This window comes from Pelobates fuscus, chromosome 3, assembly GCF_036172605.1.
Source record: "Pelobates fuscus isolate aPelFus1 chromosome 3, aPelFus1.pri, whole genome shotgun sequence".
Lineage (NCBI taxonomy): Eukaryota > Metazoa > Chordata > Amphibia > Anura > Pelobatidae > Pelobates > Pelobates fuscus.
In genome coordinates this window covers 159,208,043-159,235,025 of record NC_086319.1, presented here as the reverse complement: position 1 = coordinate 159,235,025, position 26,983 = coordinate 159,208,043, and the positions used below count along the sequence as shown (strand labels likewise).

Below are 26,983 nucleotides of genomic sequence, written 5' to 3'. Positions count from 1 at the left end.
CTGATGAGTTCGTTTTGAATGTCTTTCCCCAAATAATGTTGGAAAATTTCCTTATTTTTTATTCTTTTCAAATTATCCTGCATAACGGTGTCGAATGTGGCCATCATTTCCACAAGTTGCAGATAATTCCCATTATTGTCACTGTATAATGTATCTCTGCTACCTCGGAAAGCCAAGCACTGGCGACCAAGATATTTTACTATGCCTATAAGGTGCTTAACAACATCTTGCCAATGTTGTGTTTCAGTTGCCAACAATCTCTGGAAAGCTGCATCTATTGTTTTTCCACAACCAAATCTTCTCGAGAGTTCATTCCAGTCTCTTACAGCGACAAGATGAGAGTTAGACTTTTCATGAATGGAAAGATTTTGAGATAAGTTTTTCCAGTCATCATAACCTCCACGTGTCAAACTTGTAGTGACTTTAGTTGCAAATAGCTTACAACAAAAGCAAAATACTTTGTTCAATTTGACAGAATAAACCAGCCAGTTTCTAAATGTTTCTTCTCCGTTTGGCAGCCGTCGCTTGTAATTTGCTTTAGTGAAACGTCTATTCACCGCATCTTTGGGGAAAATGAAATTATTTTTTTGCTTTGCAGGACCTTTCCTGACAAGAGCAGCCCTTAGTGAGGTGGTGAGAACAGCTGGCCAATTAGCTGGATCAGACAAATCCAGTATTGCTAAAGAAGTAGATTGTTCCTCCTGCTGCAGTTCCTCTCTTTCTTCTTCTTCGTCATTTGATTCTTCTGGGTCAATAGTCTTCTCAAGGTAGACAGAGTGTGATGATGTGGAAGGTTGCTCATCATCTTGTTGTTCTGGTATTTTTCCAGTATTTGCATCATCTACATTAACAGCCTCTTGGACTGAGATGGGTTGTTTGAATGATGATGATGATGAAGATTCATCGATATCGATTTGTACGGGTTCGCTTGCAACACTGGAAACTGATTCTGATGCAGCAGTATCTTGCTTTCTCCTTTTGTGAGAAGTCAAGTACTCCTTTAAAGCTTCAGACATCCGCTTCCCAGCTTTCTCTTTTTCTGCTCGTCTTTGTCTGAACACTGCCCCTGATGATTTCTTTTCCTTAAATAGTTTCGGCATTTTGATTATACTTTTCCAGCTATGTAAAGAATAAGAATGATGTTTAATTTCACACACACAATTAGGAATTTTAACATTATAAGGAAAAGTGAAATTTCATCCATAGCTCAACCTGCCTTCGTCGCTCTGGTCATGTTCCTTGATGCAGGTTATTTCCTTCTCTGCAGCAGCCAGAACAGGCCAGCCTTGTCCAAACCGTTCCTTCTTTTCATTGTGTTCCTCTCAGAGTATCTGCTTTGCTTCTCCACCAACGCAATAATCCCTCAAAGTTCAAACCTGCTTGTTGCAGGGCTTGACAAATTTGTTTGCGATCTAGGAGCCAGCTTATAAAGTTGGGAGCAAGGTTTTCCAAAAAAAAAACAAAACTATTTTTAAAGGGACACTATAGTCACCAGAACCACTATAGCTTAATATTCTGGTGTCTAAAGCCTGCCCATGCAGGCCTTTAAATGTAAACACTGTTGCTGCCTATTAACACCTCTAGTGACAGTCACTCAGATGGCCAGTAGAGGTGATTCCTAGTTCAGTGCTGCACAGTGTGCATCTTTACGAGTATATTGTCGCAGTGCAACATTTTGCAGCGCATTTACAATACACTTCCGACGACTTCCGACTTTCTAACGAGAAAGCATTGGCTTGGCTGAAATCATCAAGATTGATTAACTCAGCCATGGAGGCAGGGCTCCATTGCGTGCTGTTTAGTGATGCTGGGGCCGGAGTGACGTCATATTCCAGATGCATGCATCACTAACCAGCATGGGAAGAAACAGAGCAAGAACTGCAGGAAGATTACTGCTCCATGCTCCCTCGGCCAGCCGCATCTGGTGAATGGGTTAACAATCACCCAGGCGCCAGGACAAAATTCCTAGTCTCGTCCTAGCATTTGTCGAGCCCTGCACTAGTACAAGTGATGTACTATTTCCCGACATGTTTCGTGTTGTGATTACAATGCAAAATCCTTAAACATTTACATAAATAAATAAATAAAAAAAACTACAATTGCAGACATAAACATACTAAATTAAGCCTTGCGCTCAAATTCTCACTTCTCCTGGGCAGTATCAATGACCATAGTACATAGCCCCAATACAGACAATAAATCACTATGTACATTTAATACAATTTTAACAGGCAGATGAGCTAAAATACTCATATTAAAATAACTCCAGTTATTTAAATGTACATAAGGATTTGGAATAGTACGCAAGTAGCTTTTTTTCGTTTATTTTTTTTTATTTTATAAATCACACACACACACACACACACACACACACACACACACACACACACACACACACACACACACACACACACACACACACACACACACACACACACACACACACACACACACACACACACACACACACACACACACACACACACACACACACACACACACACACACACACACACACACCTTAGCTGTGTATAAAGTACATAAACATTAAACAACCTACCCACCCTGAGAATACAATGAACAGAGTGGCAAAGGATTGGGGGATAAGGTATTACGGTGAAAGACTGACACAGGTTGGGGACAGAGTAACTAGCGGGACAGGGTATTAGTGGCATAGAGGCTAAGAGAGGCATTGGATTACTGCTCTTTGCATGTAGTGCTGCAATGTAAAACATTGCAGTTCCAGAGAACTGCAATGTTTACATTGCAGCACTAAGTCTGCCCCAGTAGCTGTCTACCAGAAAGCCGCTGGGGGCGCTTGCGGAATCGAAACAGACTTTTGGTCTGTTATCTGATGCTGGACGTCATCACGCCTTGTACGAGGACCTCCAGCGACAGTTTTTTTCCCCATAGGAAACCATTAATTCAATGATTTCCTATGGGGAGGTCTAATGCGCGCTCGACATTTGTTGCACGCACAGCATTTGCTGCGCATATGCATTAGACCACACTAGGCGCAACGCTGAGATAAGGCAAGTAAATAAAGGGATTTAACCCTTTATTTAAAGGGGGGAGGCAGAGGGATCAGTAGTGCCAGGAATACACTTGTATTCCTGGTACTACAGTATCCCTTTAAGCAGATACAGCGAAGCAAAACTAAACAATTAGGGACCAAGTGAAATGGGGCTTGTGGGACAAAGGAGTGAGAAATGGGATGCAGAGGGACAAATGATAATAGGGGATTTGGGGACAAAGTGACAAGGAATAGGAGCCTGTAACCCCATGTCACTCTGACCCCTAAGTGCCCTGACAGGGGATACAGAGTAAAATCCAAAAATTAAATATAATTTTTTTTTTTTTTTTAAACTTACCCCATTCAAGTGCTGACAGCCAGGTCTATAGTGAGGTGGATCTGAGGATACTGCAGACACTCGGACACTATGGGGAGCAGAAGAGGTCACTGTTCTCCTTCCAGCCAGGTAAGTCTGCTGTCTCTGTCTGCAGGACTTGGACAAGATGGAGGCAGGGGGAGAGGGCGGGTAGCGGAAGTTAGCGGAAGTCCCTCCACTTACTCACTCCCTCTCACTTTCCGGGTGGGCTCCACTGTATGGGCGCCGCCATATTGGAGCCAGCCAGCCAGCAGGGGGAGCCTGTCCGTTCCAGCATCAGACCGCAGGGGACTCTGGGGGAGGTGAAAGTCGCGCCCCTCCTGACATCATCAGGAGGGGGCGGGCCCGGGCGGCACAGCACAGACTTCTCCTCCGGGACCGGACTGCCTGTGGAGGGAGCCAGCAGCCAGAAGAGCAGGGCAAGGTAGGCTGCGGGCGGCTGTATAAAAATCCGAATCCCTAGCCGGTGGCTGGGGATTCGGATTTTTGCGCCCCCCCCGCTTGGGCGCCCTAAGGCGGCCACCTGGGCCGCCTTATGGACGCACCGGCCCTGAGTGTACCTATAATCTTAATTTTAGTAATGACAGGAGGCAAATATTTGCATAACTCTCTTTGCTGAAAATCTCCAGCAGCACAGAAACAGAACAACCAATCAGAAAAACGTTAGGTGATACATAAAAGGCTGTGACAGTCTCATCACTTCCTCTTTCTTTGTAGCGAATGGTAAATAGGTAGAAAACACAGAAAACGTGACAAGTAACATAAGTCCAAGAAGTTCAGTCAAACAGTGTTATCCCAAATTCGATTATGAGTTTCCTGCAGAAAAACGTAAAGGCGAGTCCTAAGGCGAGAACTAATCACACTGAAAGAAAAAAAAAAGTGAAAGGTATCTGAATTGGCAAGTTGCCTGCATATAATGAACACCAAGATCATTGAAACATCGATTATGCATGTCATGATAGAAAAGAAAACGGAGTCAATTAGTCGTTAGTTCCATATAAATGAGATACATAACAATCCTATAAAGTTTAACCAGAGAAAAACACAATGAACACTACATTTTCATACCTACAATTTGGGAGGGAAAAGTAGGGCGGGAAATATTCGCCTCCTGTCATTACTAAAATTAAGATTAAGGTACACTATGTTAGCATAATCTACAATTTTACCACATGACAGGAGGCGTTATTTTTGCATTTTTAACGCTAAGAATTAATCAAAGCAAAGGAGGCATGAGAAGTCTGACGAAAGTAAAACGTCCTGAATGTACTCTCACGTGTATAATCTGCCCAACGCATAATGTCAGCAAGAGTGACTCCTGCCGAGAAAGCTTGTGAAGCGTCCGCACCCCTAACCGAGTGGGCCCAAAGCATGGTTCAACGCCGGCTAACGATAAAAGCCAGCGAACCCATCTGGCCTGTGTTGTAGTAGACACCGGTCCATGAGGCTTCATGTATAAAATCAAAAGCTGACCTGCCGAAGAGGTTCGGAGAGGAGCTGAGATTTCGGTATATCGCATTAACGTCTTAACCACACAAAGTCTGGGGTCCGCTAGAAAGAGCGGGTAAAAAAACGAAGAGGAGTCTGACTTAGTATGACGTGATATCCTAAAGCTAACCCTCTCTGGAGTGAAAGAGAAACCGTTGACATCGAACACCCTGACATCCGCAACACGACCAGATGAGACACAGCAAGAGGGTAAGTTTGACCAAAAGTTGTTTCAGCGAGAGGTACAAGTTATCTGGCCAATCTCTAAGGAAGCATAGCACCACATCCATATGCCACAGACATGAATTTTTTTGTGCTGGAGGTCAACAGTTTAGCACCCAGTAGTAACCGACAAACCAATGGGTCCTGAACCACCGGAATGCCCTGTACAGGAACGTGTGCTGCCAAAATCTAACCACGTTGAGGAATCGGTATGACCAACCTACCAAAAACAGATGTGAGAGGTAGTTGAGGCTTAATGGGACAGGAGCAGTAAAGGGATCGGAATCCCTCTCCAGACATCAACTACTCCAGACAGACCATGGGGAAATATAGCATTTCCTGGTGCCGGGAGCCCATGAATCCCATAGAAGATCCTTAGCTGATTGCGATAGGTTGTGAACTGACCAGGATCCCATGAAATTGTCCAGGCCGCTAGGTCCAGCTTCTGATCTGGCACAAGGGGGTGAGGTTCTCCCCGTGGTCCCGTCAGAAGTAGAGGGAACGTTAGTAGGAGAAGCGGAGTATCGTGGGACATCTCCAATAAGTCCGGGAACCATGCCTGACTCTGCCAAAGTGGCGCTATGAGAAGTAGAGATACCCTGTGGGTACGTGCGTGACGGAGCACTCTCGCTATTATGGAGCACTCTCGCTACCTTCTCCCTTCTAGATGTGTAGTGCTTCTCCCTTCTAATACTATATCCCGTTCACTTGAATTTGATATTTCGTTTTTTTTTTATACATACCAATCTGGGATATAGCTTAAATTTCATTTTAGTAGCTCACACTGTTTCCATTTTGTACTACAATTGACACTGAACTATGTAGGTTTCTCCTCCTTTTTAATTGATTATGATTATCACTTTTTACTTTTTGTTGCACTTATTTTGTATGTCAATTTGAAATAAAGTTTATTACCTATAAGATGATCTTTTAATCTAGAGGTAATTCTGCTGGGGTACAGCGCCTCCCTTTTTCTGGGGGCCATCTGACCTCATCTGTGTTTTTCTTTTTTGTGTATGTCCTTCGTGGCCTCTGTGAAAGCCTGGGATCTGGCCTTGCCCAGTTGGTTGATGTATTGCCCCGCCGAGATATTGTCCATGCGGAGCAGAATGCAGCAGTTGTCAGGGATCTTACCCTGTGGAGGTGTCTGACATGCTGAGTTAAAGCACCTTTTGCAATTTAACACAAACCAAGGAGACTCAAGGTAGAAATCTCCAAGGTTGTGAAACAGTGCACTGGGGCTGTAAAGATACAGTGCTTCCAGAAATGTAGTACAGGCAAGGATAATCCAAAAAAGAGTAGTCATGGTCGTAATCAAAAGTCAGGACAGGCAGCAAACAGTTTGAAATGGAAGACAGGCAGAGATTCAAACCAGGAGTCAGACAAACAGCGAGTTTCCACAAAGAGGAACAAAACAATCTGACAATGAGACTCAAGCAAGGCAGGGTTTAAATAGGTGGATAATAGCCACTTAATCTGGAAACCAGGAACAGGTGTGCAGAGGTCCAGGAGTAGAGACTCAGAAAACAGGATACAAGGAGACACAGAAAACAACAAGAGATGCATGGCGTTAAAGGTAAGGTCACTGACTGGAATGCAGAGGACCCAGGTTCACATATGGCATGATGAGGATCATGACAGACATGTCCTTGGCCAGACTGCGGATGGCGAAAGACCCCGCAATCAATTCCAGGCAGTTGATGTGGAGGTCGGTCTCTTCATCCTACCATGGTCCCCCTGTGGAGGAGTCCGCACAGTGGGCACCCCAACCACAGAGGCTGGCGTCCGACTCCACAATGAAATCCGGGGATGATCCAAAGATTACTTTGCCATTCCAGGCTTGCATGTGAGGTAACCACCAGCGGTGTTCCATCCGAACGTCTGCTGAGAGTGGGATCCAGTGGTCGTACGATTGTCCAGTGCATCTCACCTTCAGACGCTGCATGGCCCCGTAGTGTAGTGGAACCGGAAATATTGCTTGGATGGAGGAGGATAGGAGTCCAACAATCCAACCGAGCATCCTGAGGGGGATCGTATCCATTCGCTGGACATGTCTGATTTCTTTTCGTATGGAAGCTATCTTTGCCGTAGGAAGGCGTACCACGCAGTTCTTCGAGTTGATTACGAAACCGAGGAACTGAACCGACTGGGAAGGAGAGAGAGACGACTTCTGTCTGTTCACCACAAAACCGAAAGATTCCAGAAAGTGAACGACAAACTTTTGTCTGCAGTCGTAGCCTGGATGCGGATTCACAGCAAACCAGCAAATCATCCAGGTAAACGAGACACCGCACGCCCATAGTTTGGATGTGAGCCATCACTGGCTTCAGCAGCTTCGTGAAGCACCACGGAGCCGAGCTGAGGCCGAACAGCAGACATGTGAACTGGCATGTTTGTCCTCTCCACCTGAATCGTAGGAAGCAACGACAATCTAGGGCGACGGGGACTGACAAGTATGTGTATTTGAGGTCCAGATGAGTGAACCAGTCATTTGCGATGAGGAGGTCTTGTAGAAGATGAATTCCTCCCATCTTGAAATGTCTGTACACTACGTAATAATAATTTAGGTGTCGTAGATTGATAACTGGACGGTAATCGCCTGTTTTCTTCTTGACCAGGAAGATATTGCTGAAAAAGCCGCCACCCTTTGGTGCATATTGCACTGTGCCCTTTCTGAAGAGGGTGCGGATTTCTTCGTCTACCAGGAGGTCTTGTTCTGGTGACGTGTATCGGAGGCGGAGGAGAGGTCTGAATGGGTTGCGAGTAAAACTCGATTAAGTAAACCTGTACCGTCTGGAGTATCCAGGCATCTTTGGTGATCGTCTCCCAATTCTGTAAGAAAAGAGACAGGCTGCCCTCGATAAAGTTGGAAACAGGTAGGCAAGTAGTTGAACTTACATGTAGGGAAGCGACCACGTCCACGTCCTCTGGATCTATCCACGCCTCTGTAGGAAGAGGTCCTCTGCGTGCTGACTGGTAAGAATTGTGATGACCGAGGGTATGAGCTGGAGCCTGTTGACCAGAAGTGGCTGGTGGCCCGGCTCCGTTGACGACCAGCCCTCCCAAAAAACCCTCTTCCAGGTGGGGCACGGAAGACCTGCTTCCGTTTGTGCTTTATTCAAGGTGGTAAATAGGTTCACATGCCTCTTAAGTTCGGATATGAATGATTCACTTAAAAGCATGCCCTTTGCTTCTGGGCCTAATTCTTTTGATCCTAGATCCAATAGCTTGTTGTCAATGTGAATCAGGGCAGCTTTGCGTCGTTTGGTGCATAGCACCGCATTGGCATTGCCCAGGAGACATATTGAGCATTGAGCCCATTCGCGGATAGCGTTAGGGTCAAGTTGAGTGCCTTGTGAGAGCGCCAAATCCGCAAAGTAGATGTCAGGATCATCATTGTGCTTTGCACAATATTGTGTATTTGGGTCTGGCTGGGATCAAACCTGAGTTTCCTGCATCCCAGTCAGGATCCTTACATTGGGCTCCACGCATCTTTGACTGTTTCTAGATGTTCTTGGTATCCTGTAGTCTGAGCCTGTTTGCCTGGGATTTGCACACCTGTTCCTGGTTCCATGATCATTGGCTGAGTCTTCCTATTTAAACCCCGCAAGTCTGGTTCTCGTTGTGTTTCCTGTTCCGTTTGGTTTCACTGCTGTTCATCTGACTCCTGGTTTTGATCCCCTGCTCGTCTACTGTTTTGCCTGATTGCCGCCAGCCCTGACTTCTGATTCTGTTACCGACTACTCTTCTGGATTTCCCTTGTCTGTACTGCGTTCCAGGAAGCACTGGTTATTTCAGCCCCAGTGCACTGTGTCACAGCCTTGGGGATTTCTGTCCTGAGTCCCCTCGGTCTGTGCCGAATTGCAAAGGGTGCCTTAACTCTGCCTGCCGGACTCCCACTCCAGGTAAGATCCCTGACAGTAGAGCATCTTCGCAATAGGGCGGAGCAAGTCAAGTACTTTATCTTGCGCTGCCTTCACGCCTTTCTCAATGCCCTTGCGTGAGTCCAGTGCAGAGCGAGACATAAAGACCACAGCCGTGGTGTCAAATTCGGGGGTAGTGGTCTCGGACATTCGGCTTTGAGGCGTGCGCAAACTTCCTTCTCCAAAGGTTTGCACAGCTAATAGTGAACGAATCGCGCCAGATGGTCGGGGAGGCTCCACTCTGATGATCGTGGGTGTCGGGTGGTGTGACGAAGTGGCACCCCTTGCTCGTCCAGAAATATATCGGGATATCCCTGCCTCGGTCGTCTTCACCAAGTATAGTTTCATTTACATATCTTGAGGAAGCTTGAGGTAGGTCTTGCCATTCATCTTCCTCTGACAGTGAACCATCTTCGCGCCACTCATCTACTATGTTCAGGGTACGTGGTGGGCAATAGTCCTCATCGGAGGATGGTGGTGGCTCGAGGGATGGGCTCCGTCCGTTTGGTCCGCTTGACAGGTGTTTTGCCTTTCACCCTAGAGGCTGGGGGGCTGGATCCCTTCCATGTTCATTTTGACTTTGAGATTTCCGAACCCGAGGCCTCCATCAAGTCTAGGGATTGGGGTATACCTTGTAGTAGAGCCTTCTCCACTGAGGCTGCCACGGTGGCGTTAATCATTGTTTGGAAATCTTGGGTTGGTTGTGGTGTGTCTTCCATGACCCGGCCTGTCCTGTGTGAGAGACAGTGACAGTCAGTGAGGGTAGTGGTGGTAGGGTCAGCACGTAGGGGTGCCAGACTCCTGGTACAACTGGGGTTCGCCCCAGGGTGTAGTGGCCTGAAATGCCTGAGTGTATAAGTTTAAGTGCCAAAATTAGAGGGTTCCCCTCTATTGGTATTGGGCTATGGTGAGTGGTAGGTGAGAAGTGACTGTCTCGTAGTAGCGGGGTGACCCGACAACTCCCTTACATGCGGTATGGTATCCGCTTGAGGATGGCCCCCAAATGAGTGAAGGAAACAGGGGTTCACCACAGTTGTACATCAGAGCTGTACCTCGCTTGAGGTAAATAGTATGCAGTGCACATGATAAACAGTGGTGTTCCTGAGCAATATGGGGACTTGTCCCAGTAAGGTCTGCGCCAGCAGGACCCTTGTACGATTAGCTTGGGGCTCACCCTAGGTGGTGGGCCTTGATAACCCAGAGGACACCCATGTTAATTATTTTTGCACAGTATTGGCATGGTATGAGTAGCTGGGGGCTCACCCCAGGTGGTGTGCCATGAAAACCCAGATGACACCCACATTAATGATTGTACGCTCGGTACAGTATATATATCCCTGTTAAGGGGTAACATGTAATACACTCAGTTTCCAGTAAAACTCCACATGCAATCAATATCCAGTACTGTAAGGTGGCTCTGCATCAATAGTGTAAACTGACAGGCAGTGTAACAATCCAGTATATTTTGTGATGTACCTTTAGCTGATCAAGATGTGGAAAGGTTGTACAGTCTGGTGAAGCAAATCCACATTCAATAGTACACTAAGGTGCTGTTCGAGTGATTCCCTACCTGCAATAGAGAAAGGAATCTCGCAGTACTCGCGAGATCCAAGATGGCCACAGTTCGCCATCTTGCAAACGCGGGCCTGCCAAAATACCACGAAATAAACGTCTTGGCCTCCCCCCAACCTGTCCCAAGCCTGGTAGCCCTAGCAGTAGTGATCCCCCAATGGGCCCGCGGTGCGGGCGCGGCACTGACAGCCGCAACGCCCACAGACCGTGGTGAGAGGTAGAACACACCAGATTCCAGTAAGAAAAAACAGTTAGAGGGCTGAGACAAATGCAAGATCAAATTACAGAATTATAATAGGTATAGGAGAGCCAGGGAGTGTAAGCAAGTGTAGTTAGAAACATAAGAAATAGTTAATAAAAGTCTTAACAGTAATTCATCAGGGAAAGACAAAATACTATGACCTGTGCAAGGCTGGAGCAGCAAAGAAAGAGGAAGTGATGAGACCGTCAGGGCCTTTTATGTATCACCTGACTTTTTACTGATTGGTTGTTCTGTTTCTGTGCTACTGGATATTTTCAGTAAAGAGAGTTATGCAAATATGAAGCCTCCTGTCATGTGGTAAAATTAAGGTTATTGTCAGACCCTTAAAGGAACACTATGGCATTAGAAATACAAACTTCTATTGACCACCATTACAGGTGAGACTAATCCCTGCAGGGTTAAAATGACAGGGACACTGCACCCAGAACACTACTTTGACATAAAGAGGTCTGGGCAGGGCTGCCGTCAAAAATACCAGAGCCCTTTAACCCCTTAAGGACCAAACTTCTGGAATAAAAGGGAATCATGACATGTCACACATGTCATGTGTCCTTAAGGGGTTAAAAATGATTGCCCCCCTCACTTAGATATACACACACACACACACACTTCATGGATAGAGCAGAACAAAATGGGTGCACCCTAATATTGAAATCCAGGCACAAGAAAGGAAAAGGTAATACTTATAATTAAAGGTAAGTGAGGAAATTATGATAATTTAGATACAGGAGTCATAAGGAGGTACATACATTTAACCACTGTGTCTACTTTTGGCTCTTAAAGGGACATTACAGTCACCAGAACCACTACAGCTTAATGGAGTGGTGCATCTATACTATGTCCCTGCAGTGTTAGTACTGTAAACACTGTCTTTTCAGAGGAAATGAAGTGTTTGCATTACTGCCTAGTTACACCTCTAGTGGCAGTTACTCAGATGGCCACTAGAGGTGCTTCCTAACTCAGTGCTGCATAGAGGTGGTTAACCTTCCCCATAGAGATGCATTGATTCAGTGCATCAGTGCATCACTAAGAGGAGATGCTGATTGATGCAGCCTTTTGCCAAGCATGCGCAATAGCCTCCCAAGGATTTCCTCTGGGAAAACATTGGATTTACTGAGATAATCAAGATTGAGGTGAGGCCAGCCATGGCAAGACTGGTGCGGCTTTGGAAAAAAGGTGAGTAAAATTACCTTTTTACTGTAATCGGACGAGAGCTGGTTATGTAAACAGCCACTTCAGGACAAAAGTGTCAGGAATACATGTTTGTATTCTTTTTCTTTTCTTTTTTGTTTAGTACAAATTATCACATACAGGTTGTTACGGTTACCCTTAGGCTAGCTGAGAGCTGGACCGTTTAGTCGTCTGGATTCCTAGTTGCTGAAGAGGGGAGAGCCGAGTTCCATAGTATTCCATACGAGTCCTGTAAGTGTGGAATCATCCCACTAGCTATAGCATAGCTAGGATACCTTTTCTACCCACAAAACGAGTCAAAGCAGCGATTTGAGGGTCAAGTAAGAACTGAGGACTGGGCTGACCAGCCTGCTTTTTATTGTGGTTACATGTAAACAGGATACTCCCAGGGGGAGGCATAAAATCACCAATCACATATTGGGTACCTCCCACACATCTCCTCCCCTCAGATAAACAGTTAACCCAATTATACAGTACATATTTTCAACCAAGTTCTGGATGTACCCCGAAACCAGGGGGTACCCCTTTAAATCCTACACCGCTGTACAGGTCTTGTTCAGGGGAGCAACATATCCGAAAACCAACCCGTTCGGATGAACGGTTCAGGAGTTAGGGGTTTTCAAAGTTTTGACCGACCGCACAGACTTTCTGGCCGAAAATAGTTCCACACGTTTAGGCCTTGCGGTCGGTCTCCGTTCGTACGGGAAAACTCCACGAACCCATGGTCATCCATAGTTATCCTGGAGGTCGCTGTACTCCCCATGCGGAGAGTAATCGTCCTACCGAACGGTGGGCTGTTCGGTAGGTCCAGCACGAAGTTATGCTATCCTGGAGGTCTCAGCGGTGTTCGCCTGGGTGCGTCTCCGTTTTTAGTTCCAGACGATTGCTGGCAAACACCGCTGTTCGTACGTAAGATGGCCGCGAACACGTGCAAAGTCCCGAAATGGCGGCCACCTATACGCTTACACAAAGGATTCGTGCTGAACCATACCAACGACTGCACATAAGTCAGAAAGGCGAAAATAGCATTTAAAGGTACACAGTGCAATAAGGTTTTTGTAACAGTTTTTGTAACAGTGCTCCCTTTTTGTGGAACACTCTGGCAGACACCGTCTGACCCCTTTTCGGGGCAGACTAAGGCTGTCCAGACCGCTGGTTATGCTGGGCTGAGGTCCGTTTGTCTGGACAACCCGTCCGCATTGCCATTCTGTTTCCCGGGTCGGTAGGAAATGGTGAAATTGAAGGGTTGTAATGATAAGCTCCAACGTAATAACCTGCCGTTATCTCCAGAGACCCGGTTTAGCCACACCAACGGGTTATGGTCGGTGACCAGAGTGAACTCTTGTCCATATAAATAGGGAGTCAATTTCTTTAATGCCCACACCAAGGCCAAACACTCCTTTTCAATCGCTGCATAGCTGACTTCGCGGGGCAGGAGCTTCCGGCTGATGTAGGCCACTGGGTGCTCCCCTCCATCTTCACCTACTTGGCTAAGGACGGCTCCCAGCCCGAACATGGAAGCGTCTGTATGGACGATAAAACGTTTGTTAAGGGCTGGGGCCGCCAAGACAGGAGCATTAACCAGAGCATTTTTGAGGGCCTGAAAAGCCGTTTCACAGTGGGGAGACCACAGGACCTGTCGAGGTAAGTTTTTCTTGGTCAAGTCAGTCAAGGGTTTGGCAAGTGTGCTGTAGTCGGGTACAAATCGTCTATAGTATCCTGCTGTGCCCAGAAAGGCTAAAACCTGGGTTTTTGTGATGGGGGTGGGCCAGTTGGCAACAGCTTCTATCTTGGCCGGCTCTGGTCGCTGTTTTCCGCACCCCACCCGATGACCCAGGTACTGTACCTCGGCCATCCCAAAGTGACATTTTTCCGGTTTCAGAGTCAGGCCAGCCGCCCGGATCTGATCCAGAACCATTCCTACGTGAGCTAAGTGGTCCTCCCAGGACTCACTGTGAATCGCTATGTCGTCCAGGTATGCACAGGCAAAACCCTGGAAGCCATCCAGGAGTCTATCCACCAAGCGCTGGAATGTAGCGGGGGCGTTCTTCATCCCAAACGGCATTACCTTAAACTGGTATAGGCCGAAGGGGGTGACGAAGGCCGACTTGGGGATAGCCTCCGGGGCCAGGGGAATCTGCCAGTAACCCTTACAGAGGTCGATAGTGGTCAGGTAATTTCCCCTGGCTATGCGATCAAGTAGCTCGTCTACCCTGGGCATAGGGTAGGCGTCTGTTACTGTTTTTTCATTGAGTCTCCTATAGTCTACACAGAACCGGGTTGTCCCATCTTTCTTGGGTACCAGGACAACCGGGGAGGCCCAGGGACTATCGGAGGGCTCAATCACCCTGAGTTGGACATCTCATCTATCTCCTTCTTCATTCCGGCTCTAACTGCCTCGGGGATGCGATACGGGGGTTGGCGTAAGGGTGTTTGTCCGGGGGTATCGACCTGGTGGGTAGTTAAGGTGGTGTACCCTGGTTTCTGGGAGAACGTGAGGTGCTTGGACTGGAGGAGTGTATTGAGCTGCTCCCTTTCAGTGGGGCTAAGTCGGTCTCCTATCTGAACCTGGGTCACTACCCCTGTGGGTGGACTCTTTTCCAGTAAGTCGGGAATGGGTAGACTGTCGGGGTCTTCCTGGGGAGGACAACATACGGCGGTCACGTTCTCGGGTCGCTCCAAGTATTCCTTGAGCATGTTTACATGGAATGTCTTCCTGAGGTTGTTGTCGTGACAACTGGCTATAACATAAGTGGTGTCGCCCTTTTTTTCTACGATCTGGTATGGGCCCTGCCATGATGCTTGTAACTTGTCTGTCTTTACCGGCTTAAGTACTAACACCTTTTGTCCTACGGTAAAGATTCTCCTTCGGGCCCCCCTATCGTACCATACCTTCTGTCTTTTCTGGGCCGACTGGAGGTTAGCCTGCACTGATTTGGCTAGCTGCTCCATGCGGTCCCTGAGTTCCAATACGTATGGCACAATAGGGACACCGTCCGTTTCCGTCTCTCCTTCCCAGTGTTCTCGGATCAGGTTTAGGGGGCCCCGTACCTTTCGTCCGTAGAGCAACTCAAAGGGAGAGAACCCTGTCGTTTCCTGGGGCACCTCCCGATACGCAAATAGGAGATGCGGCAGAAAGCGTTCCCAATCTCGGTACTCCTGTGTGAACGTTTTGAGCATTTGCTTGAGGGTTCCGTTAAACCTCTCACAAAGTCCGTTCGTTTGGGGGTGATAGGGTGAACTCAGGAGGGATTTAATTTTGCACACCTGCCAGAGTTGTTGGGTCAATTCTGCTGTGAATTGGGTGCCCCGGTCGGATAGAATTTCTTTTGGAAATCCTACCCGGGAGAACACTTGTACCAGGGCATTCGCTACCGTATCCGCTTGGATGTTGGACAGGGCGACTGCCTCGGGGTACCGGGTAGCGTAGTCTACTACGGTAAGGATGTAGCGCTTACCGGAGGGACTAGGGGTGGCCAGTGGTCCTACTAGGTCAATAGCAACCCTGCTAAAGGGTTCCTCTACAATGGGCATATTGACTAGATGTGCTTTAGGGTGATCGCCTCGCCTTCCCACTCGTTGACATACATCGCAAGTATTACAGTAATTCTTAACGTCAGCGTGTACTCCTGGCCAAAAGAATGTGTGGGTAATGCGGTGTAGCGTACGTGTTATAGCTAAGTGACCTGCCAAGGGGATGTCGTGTCCTATTTTGAGGATTTCCCGACGGTATTTGTGGGGTACTACCAGCTGTCGCCTACGTTGTCCCTTTTTCCCATAGAAAAGTTTCGTTATCTGCCCCGCTCCCCCCTGTCTCTGCTCGTTCCCGGTATTTTTGTAAGGTCGGGTCAGTCCTAGACTCGGTCTCAAAGGTAACTGGGGTGTCCCAGGGTATGGGGTCTAACAGGTCAAGAGAAGTCGGGGTTGGGTCTCCCGCACTGGTGAGGGTTCTCGGTCCGTCCGGGCTTGTGCTCGTGTAGTCACTGGGTTCGCTTCGTTGTTATATACTGGTGCATAGGCAGAAGTCATGGGGCCCAAATCGTTGCCCAGTAGTACTTCAGCAGGTAAATGGTCCATTATACCCACGTTCACAGCTCCTTTCCCCGCTCCCCAATCAAGATGTACTTTAGCGGTCGGGACTTTGTACACATCCCCTCCCGCCACTCTAACGGCTACGGTCTGCCCTGACCTCTTGTGTTCTGGCACCAAATGACTTTGTACCAGTGTTATGGTAGCCCCTGTGTCTCTCAACCCCTCGGTAGATCGCCCTTCGAGCCATACCTTCTGCCGATGGTGCTGTCGGTTATCCGAAGCCGCATATACCGGGTCTGCCTCGTGAAGCGGCCCCAAATATTCCTCCATAGGGGTCTCCTGGTTAACACAGAGGGCTCGGGCAGGACGGTAGGGCCCAGAGGGGTAATTGTAATTCCTGGGCGTCTGGTGTGTGCCAAGCGGGCAGTTGGCCATGAAATGTCCGGGTTGCTTGCATCGGTGGCAAGTGGGCCTAGGACGATCAAAATTGTTATTGGATGACCCTGAGTGTCTGGGGGGCCCGGCGGGTACTGGGGCTCGGAACTCCGTACGAGGAGGTGCACGGTAAACCTCTCTGGGCTCAACCCGTGCTGGAGCCCGGTAGTTTGTGGACTCGTGAAGACGTGAATCATAATGTTCATCAGCTAATTTGGCCGCTTCTTCTAGAGTGGAAGGTCGCCTGTCTCGCAGTCACTCCTTCCCTTTTTGTTCCATGCCATCGTAAAAATGTTCTAAGAGGAATAATTGTAAAATTTCCTCACCAGTCACAGCTTTACTTCCGCTCATCCAGTGATTTACCGCTCTCCGCATTCGGTGCGCCCATTCCATATGTGTATCGTTAGGCTTCTTTTTCGTGCCCCGAAACTGCCGGCGATACGTGTCTGGAGTCACCGCGTATCTTTTTAGCAGAGTCTCTTTAACTCGTTCATACTGTGTCACTTCCTCAGCACCCAAGGTACGAAAAGCTTCCAGGGCTCGCCCGGATAGCTTCCCAGACAAGATCGTGGGCCACTCTCTGGTGGGAATCTGGTGCAGGGCGCATTGCCTTTCGAAGTCTGCCAAGTACTCATCAATTCCTGTCTCGCTCTCCAGGAAGGATCGGAATGCCGCAAAGGGTATTTTAGGCTTCCCAGCAGTTTCAACAGGAACGATTACTTGTGGGGCTTCAGCAGTGCGTTGTGCGTTGGCCATTTCAACGTTGTAGGCTCGGGTCTTTTGTAAATCCGCGTCTGCCTCCACCATCAATTGCTGTATCAGTTCTATAGATGGGTTTGGCCCGTATAAGGGAAGCCTCCCCCGAACAATTCTTGCCTTTGCATCCTCATCCGTGATTGGTGTTTCCGCCATTGTGGAGCTTTGATCCAGTTCTGTCAATTCTGCGATCAGTTCCCTCTTTGGCCGGTTGCTGGCGTGCCTCCCTCTGCTTTCCAATAAATCTTTCAGGGTTGTATGTTTCAATTTTGCGTAGGTGCTCTCCATCCGTTCCGTGCCTCTCCTAGGATATCCAGAATCATCCCACCGCTGCCACCAATGTAACGGATCCACTGGCACCCCGACTGGGTACCTCCGTTGAAAGATGCTCCTAGCGCTTCCAGAGGACTCCAAGCACTCCACCAGACACCATAAGCACCGCAGGCTGCAGCTATCTCCCTTCAGAACGAAGCAGGAACAAGCTCTTACAAGAGCTCAGTGATTATAGCAAGGGAATATGCCTAGCATAGCAATCCCTTGTAGCAGGTTCCCCCAATAAGACACAGGACTCAAGTTGAGGGTAAAACAGGAACTGAGGACTGGGACACCCAGTCTGGCTTTTATTACAAACAAGTACATACAGGACACTCCCAGGGGGAGGATGAAATTAACCAATCACAGGGATGTACCTCCCACACATTTCCTCCTCTTAGATTAACAGTTAAACCAATTATTACATACAATAAAAATACAGTTTTTACACACACACTGTAACTTTAAAACCATACATTCAATTTCAATAAAAGTTGCATATTCAGACTCAGCATACATCAAACATAAACACTTCCAAAAATCAGCCAAATCCCTCCAGTGGATCAAAAGTTAGCTGGAAGTCCTTTATGACCGACCGCAAGCACAATTTCCTGCCCAAAACAGTTCCATAGATTTGGGCTGTGCGGTCGGTCAATTTCATGCCGAAAAAACGACTAAGTCCCATTTCGAACGGGACTTAGTCTCTGGAGCTGCAAGTTCCGTATGGAAGAAGGTAAGGGTCAGCGGTGTTCGGCAACAACAACAAAACCTAAATAAATAGGTATAAAAATAAGTAACAATTACATACATAAAAGGTAATCCATGTAGATACATATGGTTTTAGAAGTACCATGAAATGGCTATTCAGCCATCTATTGGGTTATCTAATTAATTCATCAGATGCTTATCCATTCTTATCTAAAAAAAAAAAAATTTGTGCATTTATATACCTTTTTAATACTTTCATAAAATTTGATTAACAAACTGGACTTACATTCACACATTGTGCCGAGTTAAGAGCCCAACATTGGAAAATGAAGAAAAATAAAGAAAAAAAGAAAGAACAGGAAATAGAGAAAAGGGAAAAAAAGACATCCTTCCTCATGTGAACTCTAAATTAGTTAGCTACGTTCTCCACAATTCTATTCTAGGATTAAGGTAATTTGATGTTTTATCATGTCCCAAGGGGGAGCAGCTTGGAGTTTCCAATGTCTAGCTAGTGCAGCTTTGGTTTCTACCAAGGTATGTACCACTAGACCTTTTTTATATGTAGCTATCACAGGCCAACCTATGTGCAGAGCCATTGATCTACATGAAAAATCTAAGTTTATTTCTAGATGGTCTTTGCAGAATTTTGCTACTTTAATCCAGAGTTGGTTGATTTTTGGGCAAGACCACCAGACATGGACATAGTCAGCCCTTGTCAACCCACATCTCCAGCATGTGTGTTGTGTTGAAGGATACATTATTGCCAACTTGGTTGGAACGTAGTGCCATCTATTAATAATTTTATAGTGACTTTGTATTAAGTTAAGGGATGTATTGCCTTGGCTACAGCGTTGTTTGCGTTAATCGATTCCTCTTTTGTGATATTAATCTGTAAATCTTTTTTCCATGCTTCAAGAGTAGGAAATTCAGGAGTTATCTTATAAATCATATAGTTTTACACATGTTGATACTAAGTTTTTATTACATTTGTTATTAAATAATTTTATGAAAAATTGTAGTCCTTCTGATAGCTCTTTACTTTTATGTTTAGCTATAAAGTGCTTTATCCTTAGATATGAAAACTAAAGTTTTCTCTGTATGGTAGAGAAAATAAGTTTCTCAAATGTTCAAATGATATGATCTGGTTCTGATGTATTAACTGATTAATTCTTTGGATACCATTATCTGTCCAATGTTTTATGTTTAGGTCTTCTATATTTGCTGATAAAACATTTAATGGTCATCAATAATTTTGTAAGAGATTTTAAATAGATTTTTCCATTTTATCCAAACTGGGAGGAGATTATTTAACACTATTCCCTTGTTTACAGTGCTGCTCTTTTGTATTCTCAAAAATAAAACAAATAGGTCTGGAACTCCTGATATTGAGGCTTCAACTTTTGCCCAGCTTTCCTCCTACATGTTTGTATTCTTGACACTATAGTTTTCCTTTAACCCCAATATGTTCTCTGCTCACGTCCCTCACCTGCCTCTCTCTAGCCTGCCAACCCCTAGTCTTGTGTCCTATGTTATCATTTATTTTGTACTGTGGCCAAATAGATCATTTCAGATACCTGGCAGTGCTCCCTGGGACAGGTATCGTTACAGCAGTTCTGAGTCATGGCTGTGGTGCTGTAAGTGTGAAGGGGCAGGAGCAGAATGTGATATTATTCTGCACCCTGCCAATCAGTCATAAATACACCTACAAGAGGGAAAGCAAACTTCCTGTTGTCCCACATAGTGCTACTCAACCATGTGGTGAAAATGGAATTGCTGCTGTACAGTAAAGATTTCAGGATATATGGAGATCTGCTGATGTCTACAGCCTGCCCATGGCTACACAGCTGCTGGTGGGCCATTTACAACCTCTTGTCTTCAGTCAATGATCAATGTGCCCGAATGGAATTACATATAATGTATTTAGTGACATTTTGACTTGTTACAGGGTTAACTAGTGAAAATGTGTAGGAACCTCTGCACTCAAGTCATATTCTCCAAGAAAGGATCACAAGGTAGCAGTAGGAATCAGCGAGACCACTCATTTCCAGTCCACTCAACTACATATGCAAATAAACACACAAACCATTTATGAAGTTGATAAACTCTTCACTACAATTCTCAAACTCAACGTTTTGACATTAACAGTACAGTGTTGCTATTCTTCAGCTTTTTCAGGATCTTTTACTATCTATTATTTTGTTACATAGTCATCAATCAGTTATTGGTTATTGTATCCACATACTGCTGGCTTTGTTGTATGTTATTTGTTAAATGTGGGACTTGTGAACTTGCGTCCTGAGATTGCCCCATGGCAGATGTTATCCATAACTCAAGAATATTTGATTTACTGCTTAATTTTCCTTTTTGCCCTGCAGCCCACATTCTGTGCCAGATCGGCTCCGCATCCGAGTCAACAGAATACGCTTTCATGAGTACGAGGGACTACATTATGACAAGGATAAGCTACGAGAAGCTTGTGAGTTTGTCATTTCAGTTTAATGTTAAAACACTGTGGCATGTTACATCATCCTTTCTGTCTCCTGAACGCCAAAGTAAAATCTTGTGATAATAAGCTATAGCATTGTTGCTTTAAGCATATACATAGCTGTCACTATAATTTATAATATCTCTATATACATGGGTATTACACTAATATAATATTCAATCACAGTCCATGCTTTTCCCCACACTTTCACCCTGTACAGGTTGGGCTTTTAAAAAGTAATTTAACAAATAATAAAGTTACAGGTAAGAAAACAATGTCAGACATTTTCCCCACATATTGTAAATACCTTTACATGTATATTATCATATATGTGTTTCCCCATATATTGTATATGTTTGTATGTATGCAGTGGCGTACACACAGTCCATGGGGCCCCAGTGTGAAACTGATCCATGCCCCCCCCCCACCTGACAGACAAACACACAGACACATACATACAGAGACACGTGCATACACACATATACATAAATACAGACAGACACATACATACAGACACACACACACACACAGGCATACAGACACATACATGCAGACACATACATACATACACAGACAGACACACATACAAATACAGACAGACACACATACACATATATGCATACAAACAGACAGACACACATACATATAAAACATACAGACACGTACACACACAGACACATACATATACATACATACAAACAGACAGCCATACATACATATAATAAAAAACAGACAGACACACACACACACACACACACACAGACACATACATACAGACACATACACACACAGACAGACACACAAACACATACATACAGACACACACATATACAAAATGTTTAAGTCACCCTCCTGTTTCCTACCTTTTAGGTGCAGAAGGGTGACTTTCCCTGAGGGTCCAATGGCGGCTCAGGCTGATGGGAGTTCCCACTCTGACTCCCTCCACTTCCTTCCGCACGGCTCTGTCTGATAGCTGGGAGGAGTGACGGGGCAGTCACTTCTCCCCCAGCTGTGATGTCATCACAGGGGGCCTAATCGCGCTGTTAAAGCACCACAGCGCTGACCGGGCCCCCTGGAAATCCATAGCCATCCGGTGGCCATAACAGCATGGGCCACCCGATGGGCCCCTTGAATGTGCGGCCCCGGCAGTTTGCCGTGCGGGCCAGGGCTGCAACACATAGCGGCGGGCACCAGTTCGCATGGGTCCGCAGAGTGGTTGGGCCCCCTGGAGTGACAGGCCCGGTTACAGGGGTTGCTGCTCTGCGACCGCGGTATGTATGCCACTGTATGTATGCATATAATGCTTGCAACTTTACCTTTGCATTGCCCATACCACCCTCACATTGCAGACACTAATACACAAATACATATACACACTGATACATGCACATGCATACATACACATACACACTGATGCACAGAGACACAAATATTGACTAATACAGACATACAGTCACAATGTGTATTTATCTTGCTCGGTGTTATCTGAGTGTGTCTGACATTGTCTACCTGCGTATGTGCCTGAGAGTGCGTGTCTGACAGTGAGTATCCTAGTATGTGAATGTATGTTTTTTGTGAGATTGTGTATGTGTGTGTGGTAGCTGCTTGCTGTGTTTTGTACATATGGGAGGCGGCCTGTGGCCTTTGTGCACTTTGTTGATGGTGAAGCTATGTTTTATAACTTTGTGTGTATGATGATTGTCTTCAGAGGTGACTGTAAAGGAGTAACTGTGACAGGATGAGTGTGACAGGGTGAGGGGGTGAATGAGACACGGTTGGGGGGTGATTTGGGAGGGCAAGTGTGACATGGTTGGAGGAGAAGGTGTTACAGGGTGAGGGAAGGTAAGCGTGACAGGGTGAATGTGGCATGGTTTGGGAGGTATCACAAGGTTGATGACAGGGGGCTGAGTAAGAGGGTGACAGGGGGCAAAGTGAGGGAGTGATAGGGGGCAGAGTGAGGGGGTGAAAGGGGGCTAAGTGAGAGGGTGACAGAGGGCAGAGGGAGGGTGTGACAGGGGGCACAGTGAGGGAAGGAGGGGTGACCGGTGGCTAAGTGAGGGGTGACAGGGGACTGACTGGATTACCAATACCCATACATTAAGGGTGAGTGTTTATTTACAGCTCTTCACTTAAGGGATTAATGGTGGATGTCTCGCTTTAATACACTTTATTTGTGCAACAATATGGGGTTCTGTACAGGAATTTAAAAAAACATTTAAAAAACCTTGTTATTTGTGTATATGCATCGACGAAAGGTTAAATGGCGCACAAGTAGGAAAATATATATGTATAGCAAGCATACACAATATAAATCGAAACAAATAGCTGCAACTCACTGGGAGTCCTGGTGAGATCTCCTAAGTGCTAAATAGGTAATAAGGAATAGTGAGTGCGCTTACAATAAATAAAATACAGTGTTAATCACACCTAAAAAATCTGAAGGGCATATAACACATTTGATTACAATGCAATAATACCAAAGTGCTATAGTGCTTTAAGAAATTTACACAATATGTGGAGTGCCAAAGTGCATATATGTGCAGACAAGGGATATCCAATATAAATAAAAAAAGGACTGATATACTTGCAGAGCTTCTGGAACAAATAATACACGGCTCTGTAATACAAATAATACAACACCTAATGCAATATGTTTGTACAGTGCAGAATTAACAATAAATAAATAGGTATCTCACTCACAATGGTGGAGTGGTTGAAGTACCACCCCAAACTATCAGGCTCCAGGGAGGATCAGCCCCCAGTGATCGTGGGATCCACTCAGTGTAGAAAGAACGTGGGCCAATCCGGATATGTGTAAACCAAGAATTTCTTTATTACCAATGCATAAAAATATAAAACACCAGTCTCCTGCAACCAGCTACCGATAGTCCGAGAAAGAGAGAGAAGGTCTATAATCAGAGTGTCCTCCTCGCAGCTCAATCCTCATGGATACACGGATACACGGTGTAGGTGCAAAAACTTCCGGATTGTTCAGATGCAATCTGAACAATCCGTAAGTTTTTGCACCGTGTATCCGTGCAATCCGGAAGTTTTTACACCGTGTATCCGTGTATCCGTGCATCCGTGTATCCATGAGGATTGAGCTGCGAGGAGGACACTCTGATTATAGATCTTCTCTCTCTTTCTCGGACTATCGGTAGCTGGTTGTACTTTCCCTAAGCTGGACATATTGTGCACACGTTATTACTGTCTATTACACATTATTTTTTCAATTTTTTTTTTATTTTTTTATAATTAATGAGAATTTATATATGTGTATGTGACATCAAATTAAAGCCCTTTTTGTCCTCTAAAAAACGGTATATAATATATGTTGGTGCAATAAATGAGAGAGATGCAAATTGCAGTTGAACACGTACAGCAAAACATGTAGAAATTGCTTGTGTCCTTAAAGGGACACTCCAGGCACCCAGACCACTACTGCCCATTGAAGTGGTTTGGGTGCCAACTCCCACTATCCTTAACCCTGCAAGTGTAATTATTGCAGTTTTTTTTATAAACTCCAATAATTCCCTTGCAGGGTTAACTTCACCTCTAGTGGCCGTCTACTAGACAGCCACTAGAGGGCACTTCCTGTGCTAGAGCGTCGCTGGACGTTCTCACGTTGTGTGAGGACCTCCAGCGTCACTCATTTCCCCATAGGAAAGCAATGAAAAGCATTTTCAATGCTTTCCTATGGGGAGCCCTAATGCCGCGCATGAGCATTAGGTCTCCCCGGCCGGTGGGCGGGATCAGTCTCACCCACCGGCCGACGCAATCACAGGGAGGAGTGGCGGAAGAAGCAGGGACGTGGGACATGTCGCTGCCTCTGGTAAGTTACTGAAGGGGTTTTCACCCCTTCAGCAACTGGGGATTGGGGGGTGGGAGGGAGAGGGAACCTGCAGTGCCAGGAAAACAGATTGTTTTCCTGGCACTGGAGTTTCCCTTTAAGGGTAAGAGAAGCTTCTGAAGCTGTGTCCTTATGGGGTTAATAACCTTTCCTCAAGTTGGGGAAGGAATCTTTGGAAATATTTTTACTTTTGCTGCTTAAAGGCACAGTAATAGCTATGTGTACTTCCTGGAAACTATCATAAAGTTGTTAAACTACTTCTCCACGAATCCAGCAGTACTCTAATTAAACAGTCTTGTCTGAAATATGATTCCCTGTCTGCCTACAAAATTATTTAGCAGAGTGGCCTATAGATTGGTCTGAACCTAACGAGTTTCCTTTAAACTTTAACTTTGTCTATAAGTTTTTGTTACAGAGATTAAAGTTTAGATGCATGTTATTTGCAAAGGATGAGCTGACATGCATATTGACACAATTTTTTTGATGAAAGAAATGAAATTGTAACAGAGAACTCATTTTTCATGGTGTCCCTTTAAGAATGCATTTGCAATGTCAGAGTGACTTTAAACTCTGCAGAGTACAGGTACTGTTAATGATAATGATTATGGCATGCACAGTCAGCATAAAATGAGTACTGTAATAGCAGATCCTGCTCATAAAATGTGACCAAACATCTAATGAAAACCCTTAGGAAAGTTTTATTTCCACCCCCCACCGCCCACCTCCCAGTCATACTCAACTTAATTGCTTTGTAACATGTACCAGACCCAGCTAGGGCTTTGCTCTCTCTGCACGCCGCCACTGTAAAGAGCATAATGAAGTCCCTCTCTGGGTGACAGTCGAAGTCATTAATCAACACAGCTGATAACAGTTTAATAGAGTCGTGTTCGTCCTCAAGACTCATTATTCATAGCAAGTTGAGAGTTACAAGTGCTACTGTTTTTGAGAAGCGAAGATGCTGCAGGACCTTGGTGCCGTTACAAGGGAATTCATGTAACTCTTTCATGTTGCGGAGACAGTAGGGGTTTTTACTTCCTGTTGGTTAAACTTGACTAATTCTGACATTAAACTTTTTGGAAATTTTGCAGGAAAACACTTCTGTAAATAAGCTGGTGTGGAGCACAGAATACAGTGATAAATATAACAGGGTTTAAAGATGCATGGTACCACTAGCTTCCTATTTATCACTATAACACAGAAGAATATGTTCTAATTACACATTTAGTGCCAGGTCTAATTCGATAGTACTTTGTTTTTAAAAATACATTTGTGCTATGACTTTACTTCCTTAATGGATTTAGCTGTCTTCAAAGAGTGCACTTTGAGACATTAAAAAAAAATAACCAAACCTTTTCTGTTTGGCTATATATAAAAAAAAAAACTATTCCTATTCACCAAGCTAGTGCAGATGGTGCATTTTTATGGATCTCTATGATTAGATGCATTTTTTTTATTAAGTGGAGCCTCCCCTTCAATAGTCACAGCAAGTAAAATTTGTGGTTACGGCTGGGTGAATATTTAGACTTTTTTCTCATGGGGACCTTTTATTAATTTTTGTTCCTTCTATGTATACTCTACATATTTTACCTTCAATCCAATAACAAGAGCAGTGACTAAAGGGGATTAATAGGATGTCATCTTCTAGACGGGATGGACATTTCATTTTTGACCAGTTCTAACTGACAGTTATATTATGTTGGGAAAGGGGCCAGAGACAAAACCAAACTCCTATTAGATTGTTAGAAATTATAGAACATCCAGTTGAACAGATTCTTGTGGTCCCAATGGTAAAGATAGGAACTGTATCACTAGTTGAGTGCATTGGCAATCATCAAATAAACCCTATGGTGAAGGCATGTATAAATACTGTGTAGAATACTTTCCCTAGTGAACCTGTCTTCAAAAGTTCAGAATGCTATTTGCCATTGTCTTACAATTCTCTAATCTTCTCTGTTTTTCTGCAATTACCGTCTTATCTTCTCTTACAATGTCTCTTCCTGTTCTTTTTAATACACCCTATCTTTTTTTCTCTAGCTTACACTATAATGGTTTCATATAAGTTTAACAGCCTGCTTTATATCTTGCAATCGCAGATAAATCATACGGAGTTGACAGAGGGAAAGTGGTTTATAATTTTCTCACAGTCAGGATCTCTCTCTTTTCTATATCTTGGCCCATTCCTCTTCTAACTTTGCCCTCCTCTGCTTCAGATAAAAAGCATGATTTGAACCCAGGGCGCATCTCAGGCCTTTAATTACAACTGAAATGTGCTGGTCGGGAATGAAATTAATTAGGGCTTTCATCTCTAGGCATGCCGATAACCATAATAAGGAGATGGCAGGCGGACTAGAGGAGAGG

The 26,983-nt window shown here is 45.3% G+C and overlaps 1 protein-coding gene across 7 annotated transcripts in view; it reads left to right on the top strand.

Moving 5' to 3' along the window:
* Nucleotides 1–26,983, top strand: part of DGKI (diacylglycerol kinase iota) — a 414,076-nt gene that overhangs the window by 304,922 nt on the left and 82,171 nt on the right. For all 7 annotated transcript variants that reach the window (XM_063447583.1, XM_063447582.1, XM_063447581.1 and 4 more), the window contains one exon: nt 20,666–20,766. In XM_063447583.1, coding sequence (XP_063303653.1) covers nt 20,666–20,766 — 101 coding nt within the window. The remainder of the gene's footprint in view (nt 1–20,665; nt 20,767–26,983) is intronic.